General features: G+C 39.7%; 1 protein-coding gene and 2 gene segments (V, D, J or C); 2 read left to right on the forward strand and 1 right to left on the reverse strand.

The window, feature by feature from the left end:
- Positions 1-636: 636 nt before the first annotated feature.
- LOC128616921 (Ig heavy chain V region 914-like) lies at positions 637-1169 on the forward strand. The segment is given in 2 exon segments: positions 637-735; positions 829-1169. Coding segments are annotated over 2 exon segments (384 nt in total).
- A 4595-nt stretch (positions 1170-5764) lies between these two features.
- LOC128616929 (uncharacterized) lies at positions 5765-13911 on the reverse strand. Its single transcript, XM_053639814.1, has 2 exons — positions 7410-13911; positions 5765-7228 (listed from the first exon to the last, which is right to left on the reverse strand). The coding sequence occupies exon 1, from the start codon at positions 13909-13911 to the stop codon at positions 7921-7923; it is 5991 nt and encodes a 1996-aa protein (XP_053495789.1). The 3' UTR covers positions 5765-7228; positions 7410-7920.
- A 4459-nt stretch (positions 13912-18370) lies between these two features.
- LOC128623625 (Ig heavy chain V region PJ14-like) lies at positions 18371-18946 on the forward strand. The segment is given in 2 exon segments: positions 18371-18416; positions 18496-18946. Coding segments are annotated over 2 exon segments (363 nt in total).
- The last annotated feature ends 3312 nt before the right edge of the window (positions 18947-22258 follow it).

A 22258-nucleotide genomic window follows, 5' to 3' on the forward strand; every position in this document is an offset into this window, starting at 1 on the left:
AGATCAACAATAAACCTGTACAAAAACACCTTATACAAAGGCCTATCAGTTCACAAGTGCAACAGTTATCCAAATCTAACTAAAAAACATTTAATCACACAAATGAAAACAAAGAGTTTAAAGTTATTTTCTTAGATGTTTATAATGTAGAATTTAAACCATATTTCTAATATAATAATGTTACTTCTTTAACAATGCTGCACATTATACAAACTATTATAATCACATCACTTAGAAGAACTTGTTATACTGTAGTATCTTTACCTAACAATAACCACATCAACAAATTAGAATTTTTGTGATCATGTGTGAAAAAGTATGAGACCGTTTTGTCATGACTTTTAAGAGATGTAGAATTTTTATATTATAATCTCAATATCCTCAAGCACAGATAATTATTACCATGAAAATTTAGTCTTTAATCCTTGTGCTTATTACACTGACTCTATAATATTTTAATGAAAATGATAGAATTTGATTAAGAGGCTTCTGTTCCATTTAAAATCCACATATCCTTCATGAGATGAATCTCTTTCATATGATTTAAGCACGTTTTGAATACGTTCTCCTCCCATCATGACCAGATATGCAAATTCAAGCGTCAGGGTTGGATATCACTCTATTTATGAGATGTGATGGTCTCTGTTAAACTTTGAAGAACAGAGAAGACCCCAGTACAATCAACACACACCATGTTCTCTACATCTCTACTGCTCCTGCTGGCAGCTGCTTCCTGTGAGTGCTTAATCAAATTCATTCATTTACTACATTAACAATAAATATGCAGCATATATTGTGTGAAATATCACCATGTGTTTTCCTCCACAGATGTGCATGGAGAGGAACTGACTCAGCCTGCTTCCATGACAGTCCAGCCAGGCCAGAGTCTCTCCATCAACTGCAAGGTTTCATATTCAGTTACAAGCTATCATACAGCTTGGATCCGACAACCTGCAGGAAAAGCTCTGGAGTGGATTTCACTCATCAGTAGTGGTGGTAATACATATTACAGTGACAAACTGAAAAATAAGTTCAGCATCTCCAGAGACACAGCTACTAACACAATAACAATTCGAGGACAGAATCTGCAAACTGAAGACACAGCTGTGTATTACTGCGCAAGAGGCAAGGTGACACAGAATAGTGGATTCTCCTTACAAAAACTTTGAGACATGTTAGAGATCCTCACAATTAAACACACAAATAGTCATTAAAAAATATATACATACATTGCTCAAAGACTGCTGATTTCGAACCATTATTAATCTCTCATTGTATAAAATATTTAAGAAACAATTAGAATAAATGTTTGATTTAGAGTCCATGACAGTCCAGCCAGGCCAGGGTCTGTCCATCAACTGCAAGGATTCACATTCAGTTACCAGCTATTACACAGCTTGGATCCAACAACCTTCAGGTAAAGCTTTAGAGTGGATCAACTCCATTGATTATGATGGGGATTTTTATAAGAAAGATTCACCTGAAGACAAGTTTGTCATCTTTCGAGACACTTCCAGTAACACAGTGATCTTATGGAGACAGAACATGCAGACTGAAGTCACAGCTGTGTATTAGTGCGCTCGTGATCCACACTGACATGACAAGCTGCAGTGCTTCACAAAATCATCATCATCACAATTCAGTTCTGTATTGAAATAATAACTACATTTAACTGAGCGAATAATCCCCACATTATAAACTCTTCAGTATAGACACCAAGATCATTATTTATTAATACAAAGATTTTCTCAGATCATGCTTAATAAAATATATTATCTATTTTTTAGCTATTTGAAATTAAATGCCTTTGAATGTCCAGCTAACATATCACTTGCTTTAATAAAATAATTAAATATATATATATATATATATATATATATATATATATATATATATATATATATATATATATATATATATATATATATATTTGTTGACTCAATACACAACACAGAGGACTGCACTGATTATCACCACGACCTCTTTCACTACCTGTTTTCTAGCTATGTTTAATAGGAACTCTGCTTTGATTCATTTTTTATTATTGTCCTCCCGAAGTGTTTCATTCCTTACTAAATCTGTCACTGAGCTCCTCTTCTTCTGTGGTATTTTAGATAAAGCTACAAGTGTTATCTATTCATAACGATTTCAATGAATTTATAATGTATAAAAACATGTTTTTGGGGTTTTCACTCACCTACATTTAATAAAACAGGTTCATGGTTTCCTAAAGTCTTCATTAGATGAGTAATGGTTCTTGTAAAAATGGTTCTACTTGTAACTCTTTCTGATAGTGAAACATTCTGTTGTAGGGTTCTACATAGAACCTTATAATCATCCACTCATCTACACACTGAGCAGCATGTGGTTGTGGATTTAATACATCCATAGGGGGTCATGAACATAAGTTTATTTATAATCCACCTTATATTGAAGGCAAACAGCAAAATGGTGCCACATTTTTATCACCAGCTAGCCAAAATCACTTTTCGCGCTATTAAAAGCCCAGTGTCATTTTTATGTGCTTAAAAGGGAACCGCCAAAATGGAACCAAAAGGCGCTAAAATTATCACCAGTTGAGACAGTAAGGTAGCACTAAACACAAAAAATAAAGCGTACGTTATATCTTACACACTTTAGGACAATTAGGAAAAAATAAACTGGCAGTCTAACATTTGTTCCCTAACTAACTAGCCATTAGCAAACTGTAGTGGTTGCTTTACCAGGAATTGGTGTCAGTCATTTTAGCAATTTCACTCTTTATATGTAAATTAAATAGCATTTTGGCTTATAAATATTGACTTACCTTTAAATCTAAAACCGTATGGCGTCTTCTTGCTCTGCCATTGCAGATTGCTGTGCTGAATTCATATATGTGCTGACATCACATGTTACACAGTCTCACGTGATCTCGTGAGATTACACCACCAGGTCCTGAAGTCAGTCAATTTAATAAGAAGCACTGTATGTCATACAGTGAAATCTATTTTATTTTACATTTAAGTGATTTATTCAATTTCTGTATTATTTCTTACTTGAATACTCATAGACCTAACTGAGAAAACGTATCATTATCGTGAAATAAGATTGTAGTCGTATCACCCACCCCTAAACATTAGCATTTGGTGATTCCAGTCTTGAATTTCATGTAAAATGTGAAATGTACTTCTTAATGTAGTAAATATCATAAAATTAGGAATTAAAATGAAAAAAGGTACAAGAACAGAGCTGTGTTCAGAAATGAGTTTGTTGTCATTCACAGACAGATTAAAAGCAGTGATAAAGCATGAAACTTCCTAGGACATGCTGCTAAATGTGACTCTACTCTGTACTCTCTCTCTCTCTCTCTCAGCCTATATAACTGTGGGGGAGACGCATCGAATTACTGAAATGTCAGTAATTCGGAGGACACAATATAGTGTGATACAATAACAAAACAGGTTAATTTGTATTTCCATACACTTGTAATAAAAGTTCTACATATCTTTTTTTTTCTTTGAAACCATTTTTGATAGGAAACTAGTTGAGGTACTGATGACGAATAAAATATATTAAATGGCAATGGCAAGATGTAATAGTGGTATTTTCTGTTACATGTTACAAGGTTATTTTGCTATTGGTTTGTGAAGGTTAAAATATTAATTTAACACTCAACAGTGTTGAGATTACAATTGCAATTTCACATCTTTTTTCACTTTAATTACTTTCTGGACTCGGCCAGACTCGACTTGAGTCCAACTCAACCCCTTTTGGACTCGGACTTGGACTCGACAAAGGTGGACTTGGACCCAACACTACTTATAATCACCCACTCATCTATTCACTGAGCAGCCTGTGGTTGTGGATTTATACATCCATAGTGGTCATGGACACTCCATATTCAAAGAGCGTCGGGTATAAACAGCATGTTCTTGACTGTTCTAGTTTCCAGTGAGCTTTGTGATAGATAACATTCCCATACACTTTAAATCTGGGTGAAGCAGAACTCAAGGATGATTTAAGGACATTGTATTTTATTTGTACTCATTTCACGTACGTTTCAGATTTCTTCATGTGAGAATTATTAGGAAAATGAGCCAATCTGTCCCGATAAGCATTATAACATAACATTACCTAGTTATACTCTTCTCTTCCAGATTCTTGTGGACAGTTACTGACCTCCTCTGCTTCTGTGGTGAAGAGACCTGGAGAGTCAGTCACTCTGTCCTGTACTGTCTCCGGATTCTCAATGGGCAGCTACTACATGTGCTGGATCTGTCAGAAACCAGAAAGAGGACTGGAGTGGATCGAGCGCATTGAATATGGCACTTGCACTATATTCAATTCAGCTCAGTCTCTGCAGGGCCAGTTCTCCATCACTAGACACCAATAAAAATATGATGTACCTAGAAGTGAAGAGTCTGAAAGCTGAAGACACGGCTGTTTCTTACTGTGCACGAATTGTGGCTCTGACCGTTCCTCAACAACACACTAATAGGCATCCCAGTCCCGTTACACACCTCTAGCCTCAACCAGATTTCCTTCAAGATTCCTAAAAATCGATCCTCCTGTTTGCATCTGTTCAGTTCACATTATCTGTTCATTCCTTTTAACATATGCACACTGTATCGCTACTCCTCACACAAAACGTCACTATATCAACAATGCTACATGTGTTTTTTGTTTGTTTGTTTTAATCCATTTATCCACATAAATATAAAGAGTCCACTAATATAAATATTAAGAGTCCATTATATTAGTCAATGTGTAAATTGTATAGAAACTAAAACACATTAGAGCGAGCATCTCTCTGTAATCCTTGCAGCTGGAACTACTGTCAGAGCCGCTGTTATAGAAATGTAATTAACACCTTCTGACCACAGCACCTACTACTTCAGGGAGAAAGTTTTATATTGAATGATTGTTCAGCTATTTAAGACTTTCACAAAATAAAAATGTTATGGTGTAATCCATTGATCATAGAGATACGTTAGTGTTTTGTTTATTTCAGGCTTATTTTAAGATGAATTCACTGAGATTTCAGAAGGTTAGGATGTCAACTAATAAATTTGTAAACCTGAGTCTTCAAGTTCATGTAGTACTTGATGACACATTTTATGCAAATCCTCCACTCATGTCTCTTAAATCAAGGAGGTCTGTGTGTGAGTGTGTGAGTATGTGCATGTGGTGAGGAAGGAGGAGAGCAGCTAAGCAGTTTAATTCACTTCAGTTTTATACTAAACAAAAATGCTCTCATCAGTGCTGCTGCTGCTAACAGCTACATTCTGTAAGTCTCCATGTTGTCTGAATGAGTTTAGATTTAGAATACCTGGTTGTGAAAATGATTTGAAGACATTTGATGATGTTCTATTGTTATTATTCACAGGTGGTGTTGGCGGTGTGGATCTCACTCAGTCAGCCTCTGTGCTCGTGAAACCTGGAGAGTCGTTCTCCATCTCTTGTAAGATCTCAGTGTCGAGCTATTGTATTCACTGGATAAGACAACCTGCTGGGAAAGCACTGGAATGGCTCGGATATCTGTGTAGCGGTGGTAGCACTAATCTCAAAGACACAATGAAGAGCAAGATCAGTTTCAGCCAGGACACATCCATCAGCACAGTTTATTTAAGAGGACAAAACTTTCAGACTGAGGACACGGCTATGTATTACTGCGCAAGAGACACATCACTACAAACTCACTGCAGCCCTGTACAAAAACATCCCTGTTCATTTTCCTTTCTCTGCAGTACACTTGTCCCCAGGGACGCCTGGTATAAATGAGCTAGCAGGGCTGAGACCCCTCTGTATTTCAAAGATAACACTCAGCTCAGAACAAAACACACATCTGCAAGGAGAGAAACAAAGTGTAAATGTTTTTGCACCTATAGAGGGCAGTAGCTCACTTCTACTGAGGTAAAACTCATGAAATATTTAAAGGAAACATTTTCTGGAATGAGAAAAGACACAAGTATTATCTCTCAGAACTAGGAGCAGAGGCATCCTCTAAATAACAACAGCAACAACACACACAACAGATCAATTCAGACAGCTTATGTAAATATAAATATGAGGACAGAGGACACTGTAGTTTATTACTGTGCCCAAAGAGCCACAGTGACTGGAGCTGAGGAAACAGCTGTACTAAAACCACACACATATTTTCCACACAGCATTTTATTGAACAAGTCATTACTGTTGTCATTTATGTAAATGATGAATATAATCCCCTCTTACTGTGGTTAATAAACTGCTCAATTACAATTCTTTATATTACAAACCAGAGACAATTGAATGTGTATTATACTCTGTAATGTTTTCTTGAAGGAGGTGCTGTGTTACTGCTGCATTCAGACTCTCTAAAGGCCAGGTGATATCATTTCTGATCACATATAATGTCTGTATCTGTATACTGTGCATTTGGCTTTAACAGCTTTAATGAGTTTTATATTCCAGTTCTCTAAATTACTCTGATAAATTGCATCTAAATCTCCCCATCTGCAGATTTGACAGGGCACAGAAGTTGTCTCTTTTGTTACTTGGAAAGTATTTTTATTCAGTGCAGTCCTGCATTTTTAAAACTCCCTGGATGTGACGCTACATTCACACTCATTAACACCCAGGGGCAATTTACACTAGCCAATTCACCTACCAGCATATTTTTGAACCTAGAAGATACAGAGAGAACATTAAAAAACTCCACACAGACAATAACCTGAGCTCAGGATCAAATTGTGGACCTTGGAGCTGTGAGCCATCAATGCTACACACTGCCGAACAATTATCCAAATCAAACTGTTTTATTTCAATTGGTAAATCCAAGCTGTTCTGTAGTTATCCTGAATAACCAAATAATCACAACAGCTCTGCAAACTCTGCAACAAAAGACAGAAAAATACCTAATTTGACAGATGCATTTGTTTCACATAAGTATTTAGTTTGTTTTGGTTTAACAAAAGTTATTAAACAAAGCCAAGTATAATATAAAACATGAAAGCTTTATACATCCACATACACACGTTTAGCCTCTAGAGGGGAAGTTATACATGCTTAAAAAGATAATAATAAAATAAAAAATACAAAATGTAGCTGCTCCCAAACTTATTCTTCTGGTCAGATTAAAACGTACGCTTCAACTGATGTTTGTCGTTTCTTTAATTGCATTCCTTCACAACTTAAGCGCATTCAATCACCGTCAAACACCACCAAACACCGTCAAACACCATCAAACACCATCAAACACCGTGAAAAACTGAAATAAAGTGCATAACACATTCTCACATGAGCATATTGTACATAAGCATGTTCTTAAGAGTCCATGAGTATTCATTCATCTTGCTCACATATTAAACTAGCATTAATGGCCCTAGGAAACATTGCGCTATTACATTGCAATACAAACATGAAATGCACAACATCACAAACCAACATACCGTGTGCGCCTTCCGACCAGAAATCTAGGAGTTGCTGTAACGCTTTACTGTTTAATTATTCTCTTCTTTAGCATCTAACTCCGTGTACAGCGTAGCACCAAAAAACTGCATGCACATTTTTGCACTGCTATTAGTTAGGCTAATCACATGACCACAGTAACTTAAATTAAATGCAGCTCACTAGTTTAACCTGTAGGTGTCACTATTTCTGCAACCCTTGTAAAACAAATCTCACATAGGCAAATTACTATTAATATTTACATTGCATTATTGTAATAATAACATAACAAATAAATACTTTAAAGGCTTAAAGAAAGAAAAGACCCATGTTGCTTTCAGCGACAGCTACACTGCCACCAAAATTACAAAGATTTATGTTAACCATATTCTGAATAAACTGAATAAATCGTGTAATTTTCCTATACATTTAGCAACTAATTTTTGACACTTGGTTTTGAACAGCTTAGTCTGAAAGTTTAATATTTCCTGTTTAATGTTTTAGGATACTAGTCTATGAATTCTGCTCCACTAGCACCACTAATTTTTGAACTGGACGCTCAAGTGAAGAAAGTTGCGTTATGCGCTCACCTTTCTTTCCTAAATTACTTTGTCCTATTTGAATTTTGACCTTTCGCACAAGACCATCACCATCTGCCCTTGCCTCAACAACTCTGGCTAGCTTCCACTCATTTCTGGGAATATTGTCATCCTTGACAATAACGACATCCCCAACTTGCACATTTCTTCTGGGCACATGCCACTGTTGTCTGAGGCTTATGCTGGCCAGGTATTCCTTGCGCCACCTGCTCCAGAATTGTTCTGAGAGGTACTGCACTCTACGCCACCTCTTCTTGGCATACAAATCTTCCCGGACAAATTTGCCTGGAGGCGCGAGGGGCACAATGGACTTCATTGTGAGCAAATGGTTAGGTGTCAAAGGTTCAACACCTTTAGGATCATTGATTGTGTTTGTTGTGAGTGGACGACTGATAACAATTGACATGGCTTCATAGAAGAATGTCCTCAAAGAGGTGTCATCCAGTCTCCCTTTAGCCTGTGCCAGAACAGAACTCATCACGCTCCTAACCGTCCGTATTTGGCGTTCCCAAATGCCTCCCATGTGGCTTGCTTCAGGCACATTCATCAGGAAGTCACATTGCTTTCTTGCAAGGTAAGTTGAAATCCTTTCCTTGTCAAGTTCCATTAGACCTCTCTCCAACTCATTCTTTGCTCCAAGGAAATTAGTACCTTGGTCAGATCGGATTTGTCTTACCGCTCCTCTAATTGCTATGAAGCATCTCAAAGCATTCAAAAATGCGTCTGTTGTGAGATCCTCCAACATTTCTAAGTGGATGGCCCTGCAGCTTAGACATGTGAACAACAGACCATACCGCTTGAATTCCTTTCGACCTTGTTTCGTGTTGAATGGCCCGAAACAGTCAATTCCGGTGTACAAGAATGGAGGAGATGGATCTACTCGGTCAACAGGTAAGTCTGCCATTCGCTGTTCTTCAGTCCGTCCACGCACCTTTCTGCAAGTGACACAACTCTTGATGTGCTTGGCCACTACCTTGCTTGCACCTATTATCCAATATCCGCTGGCTCTGAGCTCATTCAAGGTTTGACCTCGGCCTTGGTGCTGAGTCCTTTTGTGACAGTGGTCAAGTATAAGCTGTGTGACAATGCCTTCCTTAGGAAGGATCACTGGATGTTTCAACTCAACTGATGCGGAGGACATTCTCAACCTGCCACCAACCCTGAGCAATCCATTCTGAAAGATAGGGTCAAGTTGATACATCTTGTGAGTTTTTGGTAGCTTTGTGGATTCCTGACTAAACAATTTCAACTCCTTTTCAAAGGCTTCTCTTTGTGCTGCTCTGATGAGCACAAGAGCGGCTTCTCTTCGTTCCTCTACACTAATGGGTCCAGACCTGTCTTTGTGTGCCAGTCTCTGAATCCGAGCAATAATGTTGAGGGTTGTATTCCAATCTGAGAGTCTTGACAGCCTATGGAGGAAGCTGTCTCTTTCAACAGCATCTGTTTTCAGGACTTTGACCTCTGGGTCACCTACAAGAAGCTCTGGGGATCTTTGGCTAAAAACAATTTCTTGTTCCCATAAGAACTTTGGTCCTCTGAGCCAATTTGATTCTATTAGGTCTGCCACCTTGAGACCCCTAGATGCGTGGTCGGCTGGATTCTGGCTTGTTTCGACGTAGAACCACTGACTAGGATCAGTAGTGTCTCTTATTTTCTGGACGCGATTTGCTACAAAAACATGAAAGCGTCGGGCGTCATTCTTGATGTACCCGAGCACCACCTGTGAATCAGTCCAGAAAAACTCCTGGTCTATTTTCAGCTCCAGCTCTTCTCTAAGGACACTACTCACAGCAGCAGAGACTGTAGCTGCAGTGAGCTCAAGGCGTGGAATGCTGACCACCCTTGTGGGTGCCACTCTGGCCTTACCCATGACTAATGCACAATGTACTTGTTCATCAGCAACAATCCTGATATAAGAACATTGCCCATAGCCATTATTGCTGGCATCTGAAAAATGATGCAGCTCAATTTTTCGTATTGTGCTGAGGTGATCAGGAATGAAGCATCTTGGTATTTGAATTTTCTCAAGATTTTCCAGGTCATGGAGCCATGTTTCCCACTTTGGCTTCAGTTCAAGGGGAACATGTTCATCCCATCCTACACCTCGTTTGCACATCTCTTGCAGCACTCTTTTCCCAGTCAAGATGTAGGGAGAGAGAAATCCTAATGGGTCGTATACACTAGCTACCGTTGATAGGATTCCTCGCCGGGTGGCTGCCTTTTCATTGAGGACGACATTGAATGAGAACGCATCCGTCTCTATGCTCCACTTCACTCCCAGCACACTCTGCATTGGAAGCTCGCTGTAGTTCAGGTCCACATCCTTCACTGCACTTGCCCGTTCACTCTCTGGAATTGCATCCAAAACCTTTCTGTTGTTAGAGACAAATTTGTGTAAGCGCAGCTGTCCTTTACTAAAGACTTCCCGTGCTTCATTCACAAGCTGGTTGGCTCTTTGAACTGAATTGACACTGATAAGCCCATCATCCACATAGAAATTTTTCCGGATGAAGACTGCAGCCAATGGGTAATCATTCTCATATTTGCTGGCGAGGTATTTCATGCCATAGTTAGCACATCCAGGCGATGATGCTGCTCCAAATATGTGAACTCGCATCCGGTATTCTTTGGGCTCTCTTGCGGTGTTCCCATTTTCCCACCACAGGAACCTCAAGAAATCCCGATCTTCTGGGGTTACGTGGAAGCGGTGAAACATTTTCTCAACATCGCAATTAATCGCGATCTGATGCTGGCGAAATCTACACAGCACTCCAGTCAGAGTATTTGTTAGATCAGGTCCTGTGAGGAGGTGGTCATTCAGAGAGGTGCCTTCACATTTGGCAGAGCAGTCAAATACGACCCTAATCTTCTCAGGCTTCCTAGGATGATACACCCCATGGTGCGGAATGTACCATGTGTTGCCTTCCTTTGGGGTGGCATTTGTTTCTTCTGCATCACCATCTCTAAAGACATTGTCCATGAATTTGATATAATCTTCCTTGTACTTTGGACTCTTTTCCATTTTTCCTTTTAAATGTTTCAATCTGACTGTAGCCAGCTGCTTGTTGTTTGGAAGCTGAGGACGCTTTCTAAATGGTAGAGGCATCTCCAGATGTCCCTCTTCGTTATGTTGAATTTTCCCATTCAAGAGATGCAGAAATTGAATGTCATCTTGGGATATTGTCTTTTCTCTTGGATTTGTGTCAAGAAAATCTCTCTCTAATGCTTTGATCACAGAGGCAGGTGTGATAGGTGGAAGTTCTTTCACAGAGATACGATGGCAGAACCCTTCGCCATCCCTTATGTCAGTGCAAGGCATTTTGGCTCCAACTATACTCCAGCCTAAATCTGTCTTGACTGCATAAGGTTCATACTCTTCCCCTGATATCACTGCTTTTGGTTTCAGAGCCCGTGCACAGTCATAGCCAATCAGAAGTCCTGCAGGACAGTTCAACAGATCTGGCATCTCTTCGGCTATGCTCAGAAGGTGAGTCCACCCTGCTGCTGTTTCACGAGTGGGAATGCTATTCTTCTCTAGTGGGATGTATTCTTGAGTGTATGCTGGAGGTAGCTCAATGTACTCTTGTAAATTGTACCCTCTCACCTTCAGTCCAACAACTCTGTGACAATTCAGTATTGAACTCTTGTCAGTCATTGTTGACAACTTCAGTTTGACAGGTTCTGTGTGTGCTTGAATTTTTCCACAGACATCATGGTCAATGAAGGTACTGGTACTCTGTGTGTCCAGTAATGCATACACTAAAGTCTCTGGACTATTCTTGGCCACACTAGAGAGCCACACTGGAACAATCATGGAAGTGCGATCACCATTGTCCATTCTCACGGTGCATAAGGCAATGGAAGAATTGTCCTTTTGTGGTAATGCTTCTAGCTTTTCTCCTACAGGGCGTTCTTCATGAAGTGGAGATGGATGACTTCGTCTACAAATATTGCAAGTAGCCCTCTTTCTGCAATTTTTTGCAACATGTCCGACTCTGAGGCACCCGAAGCACATATTGTTGCTAATGACAAATTTTTTCTTTTCCTCTAGAGGCATCGCTGCAAACTTTTCACATTTATAAATAAAGTGATTTTGTTGACAGCACACACAATCTATTTGTCTTTTGGTTTGAGTGGCAGGAGAGTTGGTTGTAGAACTTCCTGATGCACTTGAGTCCTTTGAAGTGAAGCTTGATCTTTGAAACACCTTTGTTGACGTTGCTAGAGTGCTGGCTTTGAGACGCTTCCGTTCCTTTCCATTTTTCTCATCTGCTTGTTTTAATGCAAAAAGAGAAGAAACTGGATTGCAAGCAACACGTGCCTCTTCGGCTACAAAGTCTGAGAACTCCTTAAAGGCAGGATATGGCTTCCCTTCATCTAGTGCTTTAGTGACGTACCGGTTCCAGCGGGTTGTTGCCCAGTCAGGAAGTTTTTGTAACAGCTTTTGGTTTTCTTGACAATCATCTAAAACCTTTAGACCATGAACGTAAGGCATTGCATTCTTGCAGGAGATGAGGAAATCACTAAATTCCCTTAATTTCAGTGATTCCTTTGGTCCAATCTTGGGCCAGCTACTCAGCTTCCCCCTGAATGCTCTTTGAACTATGAAGGGGTGACCATAACGTTTGTTAAGGGCATCCCAAGCCTGTGTGTAGGCTTCCTCATCACTTCTATAAAATGTTCCTTCTAACACAGAAAGTGCTTCTCCACTGATGTATTTTTTCAAGTAATATAGCCTATGAGCTGGGTTTGTGCAACTTGTTTCGATTAAGGCCTTGAAGCAGGTACGCCATTCAGTGAATTTAAGTGGATCTCCTGTAAACATGAACGGCTCTGGTGCTGGAAGTCTAGTCATTGCCAGGGATTCTTTTAATGCTTGAACTAGCGAGGCTTCATTTGATTTTGGGTCTATTTTGCTTTCAGAACAAAAAGGGATTGAAAGGTCTTTGGGATTCTGGGTGCATGGAGTGCTGTTATGCTGCACTGGAAGCTGACTTGGAGACAAAGTGAAGATTTCTCTAGTTTCTCCTATTTCAGCATTCAATTTTAATTCCTCTTCAGCATATACATTGTATTCAGCTTCCATAGCTTCAAGATTTCTTTGTTCTTCCATCAGTTTTAACTTCTCTTGCTGAGCTAGCACCTCTTTTCTTTGTGCAGATATTTCCCTTTCCCTGTTAAGTTCAGCACGTTTCGATGCCAAGCGTGCCGCCGCCTCTGCTTTCTTTACTGACACTTGACTATCTTGCACACTACCCACTCCAGCTCTTGACACAGTTGACCCATAAACTGACCTTGCGTCTTCTCTCTGGAGTAATTTTGAAAGAGTTTCCTTAACAGCTTCTGCATTAAACTCTTTATCAGCTTCTGCGTAACGCACTTTCAGAAGTGTAGTTATTTCAGAAGTCACTGATGTGCAGATATCCATTCTCCTTCGTATATCTTGGGCTGGTGTGGTCAGTGCACGTAAGCTCTTATATTCCTGCTTTAGTTCTGACTCATACTTTTCCAAGGTTCTCATCATTTCGCCTAAGTCTGATTTACAACATTCTTCCTTTAGTTTAGTTCTAATATACTGAACCTCAGCTTTGAAGGTTACATATGTTAACATGAACTTTCTTTCCTTTTTTATGCTCTCCTGTTTAATGAGCTCAAGCATCTTTTCTGTTGGGTGTTTTTCTCTTTCTGACCGCCTCACTGCTTGTTCAGCGCCAGGTGTTGGCTCCTGGAGCCCTATCCTATGTATTTGGAGGTCTTTATTAATTTCAGCTAACCGTTCTTCAATTCTTTGTTTCTCTGAGGTTTCAAGTTCAGTTTCTAATTCCTTCTCTAATTCTGTTTTCTCATTTTCTAGAGCCTGTAGTACTCCTTCTAGTACACAAACATCTGGTGTGCTTTGATCCATTTTAGTAAACTATTTTGAAACAACACTACTGAAATATTAAATGATGAAAGGTAAACTAGAATGACCAGGAAAATACACACTTTCAAATGATCAAACAAGTACGTTATATACACACTGCTATTCAACTTACAAAACTATTCAGATGCACTTCTCATTTTTCCTTTGTTTCAAATAATAAATTGGAATTGCAATAAATAACAATTTAAACAAAACTGAGAAATGTAAATGCACAGTCTGACCTGGAATCCAGATGTAATGAATGTTCACAAACTCAATTGTCCAAAGATGTCGCGTTGTTGCTTCCCTGTGGCCGTTCTTGGCAGCTGCAGCACCGTCTTCTTCTGGGTTCCACCTTCACGCTGAACTGAAGCTCGCGAGGTCACGTTGGATGAATGCCAGGATGATTAGGCAGGTCGTTTACGTTGAGTGCAGGACGGAGACTTCACAAGGGGCGGGCCCGTACAATATTCCCTGGGATGCTGGCGATCGTTGCTCACTCTCCAATGGCTACGTTGTACATGTCCATGGATGGCGATGTTTTACAACACACCAAACAATACTTTTTCACTGCAGTTCACGAAGCAGTATGTTCTTCACTGTGGCTCGTGGCAGCAGGCCACGTTTTTCACTGCTTTTCCAGAATAGGCCTACGTTCTTCTTCACTGCCTTACCAAAGGCAGTAGGCCACGTTTTTCACTGTAGCTGCTCCCAAACTTATTCTTCTGGTCAGATTAAAACGTACGCTTCAACTGATGTTTGTCGTTTCTTTAATTGCATTCCTTCACAACTTAAGCGCATTCAATCACCGTCAAACACCGTCAAACACCGTCAAACACCATCAAACACCATCAAACACCGTGAAAAACTGAAATAAAGTGCATAACACATTCTCACATGAGCATATTGTACATAAGCATGTTCTTAAGAGTCCATGAGTATTCATTCATCTTGCTCACATATTAAACTAGCATTAATGGCCCTAGGAAACATTGCGCTATTACATTGCAATACAAACATGAAATGCACAACATCACAAACCAACATACCGTGTGCACCTTCCGACCAGAAATCTAGGAGTTGCTGTAACGCTTTACTGTTTAATTATTCTCTTCTTTAGCATCTAACTCCGTGTACAGCGTAGCACCAAAAAACTGCATGCACATTTTTGCACTGCTATTAGTTAGGCTAATCACATGACCACAGTAACTTAAATTAAATGCAGCTCACTAGTTTAACCTGTAGGTGTCACTATTTCTGCAACCCTTGTAAAACAAAACTCACATAGGCAAATTACTATTAATATTTACATTGCATTATTGTAATAATAACATAACAAATAAATACTTTAAAGGCTTAAAGAAAGAAAAGACCCATGTTGCTTTCAGCGACAGCTACACAAAATATGGAGATTGTAAACAACTAGACATTGAAAAATCATGTTACATCTACAACACATTTTTAATACCAAAAATATACCGCAAACTTAAATTTCATTCCCAGAGTGAACAAAATAACATTCATAATCTCAAGGCTTGGACAGAAAAATATTTTATGTAACTATATTTTTGCCTCACTAATATCAAATTACCTACATTTTCCCTCCCATATACAACTCATATTGCTGTAATTGATGATGTTTTATTTGAATATCAGAATATTTTTTATAGTAACTCCTCAAGGGGCTGGAAATGCAAACGAGACTTTCCCTTTATAAGCACAGACTCCAGCTGCATTATTTCCACTTAGTTTAGACTTTTTTCGGGAACAGCCATGCAACCACAAATCATTGACTATTTTATTTTGATATTATTGACCATAACCCGTGAGTAACAGCTTATTTGTGCAAGTATCACTGATATAAATTGTGCAATTCTGTAAGACTATAAAATGATTAAATGTATTTGGCAGGTTGCGGATGTCAGACACTAACCGAGTCTGAGCCGGTGGTCATTAAACCTGGAGGATCTCATCAACTCACCTGTACCTACTCTGGGATTAGTGATGGCAGTGCAGACATATCCTGGATTAGACAGGCTCAAGAAAAAGGCCTTGAGTGGATCTCATTCATTTCTGCTCCGAGTGGTGGTACTAAACAATACTCTCAGTCTGTTCAGGGGAGATTCACCATCTCCAGAGACAACAGCAAGAAGCAGGTGTATCTGCACATGACCAGCCTGAAGACTGAAGACACAGCTGTGTATTACTGTGCTCGGACAACACACTGACACAAACGGCTGCAATGCTGTACAAAAACATCACATTCACTTACAACTTCATTTATTTTAAGTGAAGCTCAAATATTCCCACCAGAGTCACACGTTCTGTCTAATTCACAGAGTTAAATAAATCTACAGAGTTTCATACTGTGTGTATAAAATGTTCAACAGCTATTTCAAAGTGATGTTTTTAATTTCATTCAGATGAAAATGAGGGTGTGTGCTGTTCAGTACACACTGTTCAGTGTGCCCCTGTCCTGTAGCACTGAACTGCGCCTCACTTTCCGACCCGGAGGGGAACAGCACTCCACCTTCCTGCCCTGCTGAGTACCCAGTCACCCTGCCCAGTCCGGAAACAAAGGCTGGCCTAGAACTTTTTTTTTTGGGGGGGGGGGGGGGGGAGAAGGCTAGCTGCAGAGCTCCAGCCTGAGACCTATGGGAAGGTCTCGGCTGTGGCGCTCCCACCTGAGGTCAACATGGCGACCTCAGAGCTCCAGCTTGAGACCTACGGGGAAGTGTCAGCATCGGAGCTCCAGCCCCACGAGGAAGATGTCCCATTGTCCAATCCTGCTGAGGAAGCTGTCCCGCTGCCCTGTTCTGCGGAGGAAGCTGTCCCACTTCCCTATCCTGCTAAGGAAGCTGTCCCGCTGCCCTGTTCTGCGGAGGAAGTTGTCCCACTTCCCTGTCCTGCTGAGGAGGCTGTCCCGCTGTTCTATCCTGCTGAGGAAGCTGTCCCGCTGTACTGCCCACCTGAGGAGGCTGTCCTGCCCCGCTGGGGATGCCACCCTGCGTTCCAGTCCCGCTGTGGGCGTCGGCCAGCGTTCCAGTCCTGCTGTGGGCGTTGTCCAGCGTTCCAGTCCCGTTGAGGGCGTCGTCCAGCGTTCCAGCCCCGCTGGGGACGGCGCCCCGAGTTTCAATCCCGCTGGGGTGGTGCTCCGCCTGTCTGCTGCCCGGCGGAGGATGCCCTGTTTTCTGATGCAGCAAGAGACAGATCACACAGGGGCCCCGGACCGCAGTTGGACAGGGGTGCTCGTTGGCGCGCCGGGAGGAGCGCCTTTGGAGGGAGGTTCTGTTACGCTCCCGCTGGCAAATGGCGCTGCGGCGTCGAAGTGGAAAGACTGCTGCAGAGAGCGCGCGTGCACGAGATTCTTATATATGGACACGCGCCTTTCGTTTGTTTGGGTTTTCCTTCTGCTTAAGCATTGGTTGATTTTCGAGGGTGGGTCTTGATTTAATCCAGGTGTCTATGTTTCAGTCTGATTATGTTTGTTATTTAAACCCCTCTTGTGGCTGCGCACTCCGCGCAATATTTACGTTAACCGAGTGAAGGTCACGGTGAATGCGTTACGTGTGCTAAGTGGTCTTGTGTTCATGCCCGGTTTCTGTTCCATGCCTCGTATCCAGTTTTCATGTTTAAAGCTTGATCTGCTGTTCCTGTCTAGACCGCGTTTCCTTGTTTATTGATTTAAAGTTCGAATAAAGACGTTGACCTGCATCTGCTCCCGCCTCACCTCCCTGTGTCGTTACAAGAACCAGGTTTATTAATTTAAAAAATAGTACAAAAAAGTAGGTACAAATAAAAATAAATGTGCGAGTCTTTATATTATTGAAAATAGTATCTGGTAAAGAAAACTTTTCATTTATTATAAAGCCACATGTTCTCCATAAGATGAATCTCATCCCCATGACTTAAATATGTTTTAAATACATTCTCTTCCCATCATCAGATATGCAAATGCAAGTGTCAGTTATAGTTGTTGATATGTGTCTCTCTCTATCATATCAACATTACATGTTAATGGGTCTAATTTTCTCAATTTTGTTTATACTTTAAACAATAAATTGTCTGCACCTCTACAATTCCTGACACTCCACTTCATCACATCTCCTGGTCCATGATGATTTTCCTATAACAACACAACCCCAAGTATTTTACTCCGAACTTAATGTGCTTATATTCTAGTATCTTCTCTTCATATAAATTCATCTGAAAACATGTCTTAAACTTCTCATTTGTTGAAACATGAACAAAACATAAAAATAAACACGACAATGTTCCATATTTTCTATATTTAAACTCACAGATTAGAGATGTTCAAGAGATGGGGTGGTTTTCACATGTAGAGGGATCCATCATGTTGTGACACTAAGATAAGGAGTGTCTCTATGCAAATGTGCATCCATATTATATATTTAAGCAATGAAGACCAATAGCTTGTACTTATTCTGCTTCAACACACACCATGATCTCTACATCCCTACTGCTGCTGCTGCTGGCAGCCGTACACTGTAAGTGTTACATTTGGCACAAATATGGCTTTTGGGCACATTTTCCTTTTACAGCATTAAAATAACTTTTCTTTAACAGGTGTTCACTGTGTTGAGCTGATCCAGCCCGGATCCACAGCATTAACCCCTGGTCAGTCAATGACTCTGACCTGTAAAGTGTCTGGATATTCATTAACTGATAACAGCTACTGTACATACTGGATACGACAACCTGCAGGAAAAGCTCTGGAGTGGATCGGATGGATATGTTATGATGGTAGCACCACCTACAGTGAGAAACTGAAAAGCAGGTTTCAGATTTCCAGAGACACGTCCAGCAGCACAGTAACATTAACAGGGCAGAACATGCAGACTGAAGACACAGCTGTGTATTACTGCGCTCGTGAACCACAGTGAGACAGATCAACAACATCCCTGTACAAAAACACCTTATACAAAGGCCTATTTGTCCACAAGTGCAACACTTATCTATCCAAGTCGAACTATAAGATCTAATCAGACAAATCACAACAAAGAGTTTTTAAGTTATTTTTTAAACGTTTATAATGTAGATTTTAAACCATATTTCTAATATAATAAAGCTACATCTCTAACATTGCTGCACATTATACACACTATTATAATTACATAGCTTACAAGAACTTGTTATACTGTAGTATCTTTACCTAACAATAATCACCTCAACAAATTAGAATGTGTGTGATTATGTGTGAGAAAGTGTGAGAGCATTTTCTCATGACTTTTAAAAGAAGTATACATTTTATTTGATCACAAGCCCAATATCCTCAAGCATAGATAATAATTATTATGCTAAATTTCAAACAATTCAATATTTTATTGAAAATTATAGTATTTGATAAAGAGGCGTCTGTTCCAATAAAAATCCACAGACCATGTTCTCTACATCTTTACTGCTCCTGCTGGCAGCTGCTTCCCGTGAGTGCTTTATCAAATTCATTCATTTACTACAATAACAATAAATGTGCAGCATATATTGTGTGAGATATCACCATGTGTTTTCCTCCACAGATGTGCATGGTGTTGAACTGAATCAGCCTGCTTCCATGACAGTCCAGCCAGGCCAGAGTCTCTCCATCAACTGTAAGGTTTCATATTCAGTTACCAGCTATAGTACAGCTTGGATCTGACAACCTGCAGGAAAAGCTCTGGAGTAGATTAATTTAATTGACTATGATGGGGATGTTCGTCAGAAAGATTCACTTAAAGAAGGTTGTCATCTCTCGATCCAGTAACACAGTGACCTTACAGGGGCAGAACATGCAGACTGAAGACAGCTGTGTATTACTGTGCTTGTGAGCCACACTGACACGACAAACTGCAGCGCTGCACAAAAACATCATCTTCATCACAATTCATTTCAGTATTTAAATAATAACTACATTTAACTGAGTGAATAATCCCCACATTAAAAACACTTCAGTATAGACACCAAGATCATTATTTATTAATACAAAGATTTACTCAGATCATGCTTAATATGAAGATATTATCTTTTTTTAGCTGTTTGAAATAAAATGCTTTTGAATGTCCAGCTAATATACCACTTGCTTTACATGTTTGAAAGCTCTTTGAAATCACTTCATATATTTAATTCAAATGCTACTTAAAATAATTGGTAATAAATATTAATTGATGACTCAGACACAAAAATATTTGTTGTTGTCGCTTAAAGATGAAGAAGAGGACTGCACTGATTATCATCATGACCTCTTTCACTACCTGTTTTATAGCGATGTTTATAGCTGCAATAATGTGAGTGATAACAATAAATCCTTTGGGTGGTAACAGGAACTCTGCTTTGATTCACTGTTGATCATTGTCCTCCCGGAGTGTTTTATTCCTTACTGAATCTGTCACTGAGCTCCTCTGCTTCTGTTGTATTTTAGATAAAGCTCCAAGTGTTATCTATACATAACCATTCCTATGAATTTGTAGTGTATAAAAACATATTTTTGTGGTTTTCACTCAAGTTAATTTAGTAAAACGGGTTCTTGAAGGTTTCCTAAAGTGTTCATTAGATGAGTAATGATTCTTCTAAAAATGGTTGCCCCCAAGTAGAAATGTCAGCACTGTCATCATGGTGTGTGAATTGTGGCTCTGATGGTTCCTCAACAACACACTAATATGCATCCAAGTCCTCTTACACACCTCTAAGTCTCAACCAGATTTCCTGCAAGATTTATAAAAATCTAACCTCCTATTTGTATTAGTATCTGTTCAGATCACATTATCTATTGATTCCTAATAACGTATTCATATCCCTACATCTTCATATCCCTACATCCCTACTCCTCACACAAAACGTCACTATATCAACAATGCTGTATGTTTTTTGTTTGTTAGTTTTAATCCATTTTAGTGTAGAGGCCATTATATTAGTCCTTGTGTAAATTGTATAGAAACTCGAACATATTAGAACGAGCGGCTCTCTGTAAACCTTGCAGCTGGAACTACTGTCAGAGCCTCTGTTATAGAAATGTAATTAACACCTTCTGACCACAGTACTTGCTACTTTAGGGAGAAAGTTTTATATTGGATGATTGTTCAGGTATTTAGGATTTTCGCAAAATAAAAATGCTATGGTGTAATCCGTTGATCACAGAGATACGTTAGTGTTTGTTTATTTCAGGCTAATTTTAAGATGAATTCACTGAGATTTCAAAAGGTTAGGATGTCAACTAATAAATTTGTAAACCTGAGTCTTCAAGTTCATGTAGCAGCTGATGACACATTTCATGTAAATCCTCCACTCATGTCTCTTAAATTAAGGAGGTCTGTGTGTGTGTGAGTATGTGTGTGAGTTGAGGAAAGAGGAGAGAGGCTGAGCAGTTTAATTCACTTCAGTTTTATACTAAACAAAGATGCTCTCCTCAGTGCTGCTGCTGCTGCTAACAGCTACATTCTGTAAGTCTCCATGTTGTCTGAATGAGTTTAGATTTAGAATACCTGGTTGTGAAAATGATTTGAAGACATTTGATGATGTTCTATTGTTATTATTCACAGGTGGTGTTGGCGGTGTGGAGCTCATTCAGTCAGCCTCTCTGCTCGTGAAACCTGGAGAGTCTTTCTCCATCTCTTGTAAGATCTCAGTGTCGATCTATTGTATTCATTGGATACGACAACCTGCTGGGAAAGCACTGGAATGGCTCAGATATCTGTGTAGCGGTGGTAGCACTAATCTCAAAAACACAATGAAGAGCAAGATCAGTTTCAGCCAGGACACATCCATCAGCACAGTTTATTTAAGAGGACAAAACCTTCAGACTGAGGACACGGCTGTGTATTACCGCACAAGAAACACAGCACTACAGAGTCACTGCAGCCCTGTACAAACACATCCCTGCTCATTTTCCTCTCTCTGCAGTACACTTGTCCACATGGGCGCCTAGTATAAATGAGCTAGCAGGGCTGAGACCCCTCTGTATTTCAAAGATAAAAGTACATCAACATCATGTTTCATCTTTGGCCTCAACATTAAATTATTTGTTGTCCTGGGGTGGATATACAATTCCATCCATCATTAATCCATTCCAAAGCTTTTGTGCAGGTTGTTGAATCTGAGCTGTGTAAAGTGGATGTTGGTATCAATGATAGAAGCTCCACACACTCAGCTCAGTACAAAACACACATCTGCAAGAAGAGAACAAAGTGTAAATGTTTTTGCACCTATAGAGGGCAGTAGCTCAATTCTACTGAGGTAAAACTCATGAAACTTGCTTTTAAAGGAAAGGTTTTCTGTATTACGTATTACGTAAGTATTAGTCCCCCTAGGAATTAGTGATTTTGTTATCTCAGGAATTAATGCAAAATCAAGCAAACTC

The sequence above is a fragment of the Ictalurus furcatus genome, chromosome 2 (assembly GCF_023375685.1).
Source record: "Ictalurus furcatus strain D&B chromosome 2, Billie_1.0, whole genome shotgun sequence".
NCBI lineage: Eukaryota > Metazoa > Chordata > Actinopteri > Siluriformes > Ictaluridae > Ictalurus > Ictalurus furcatus.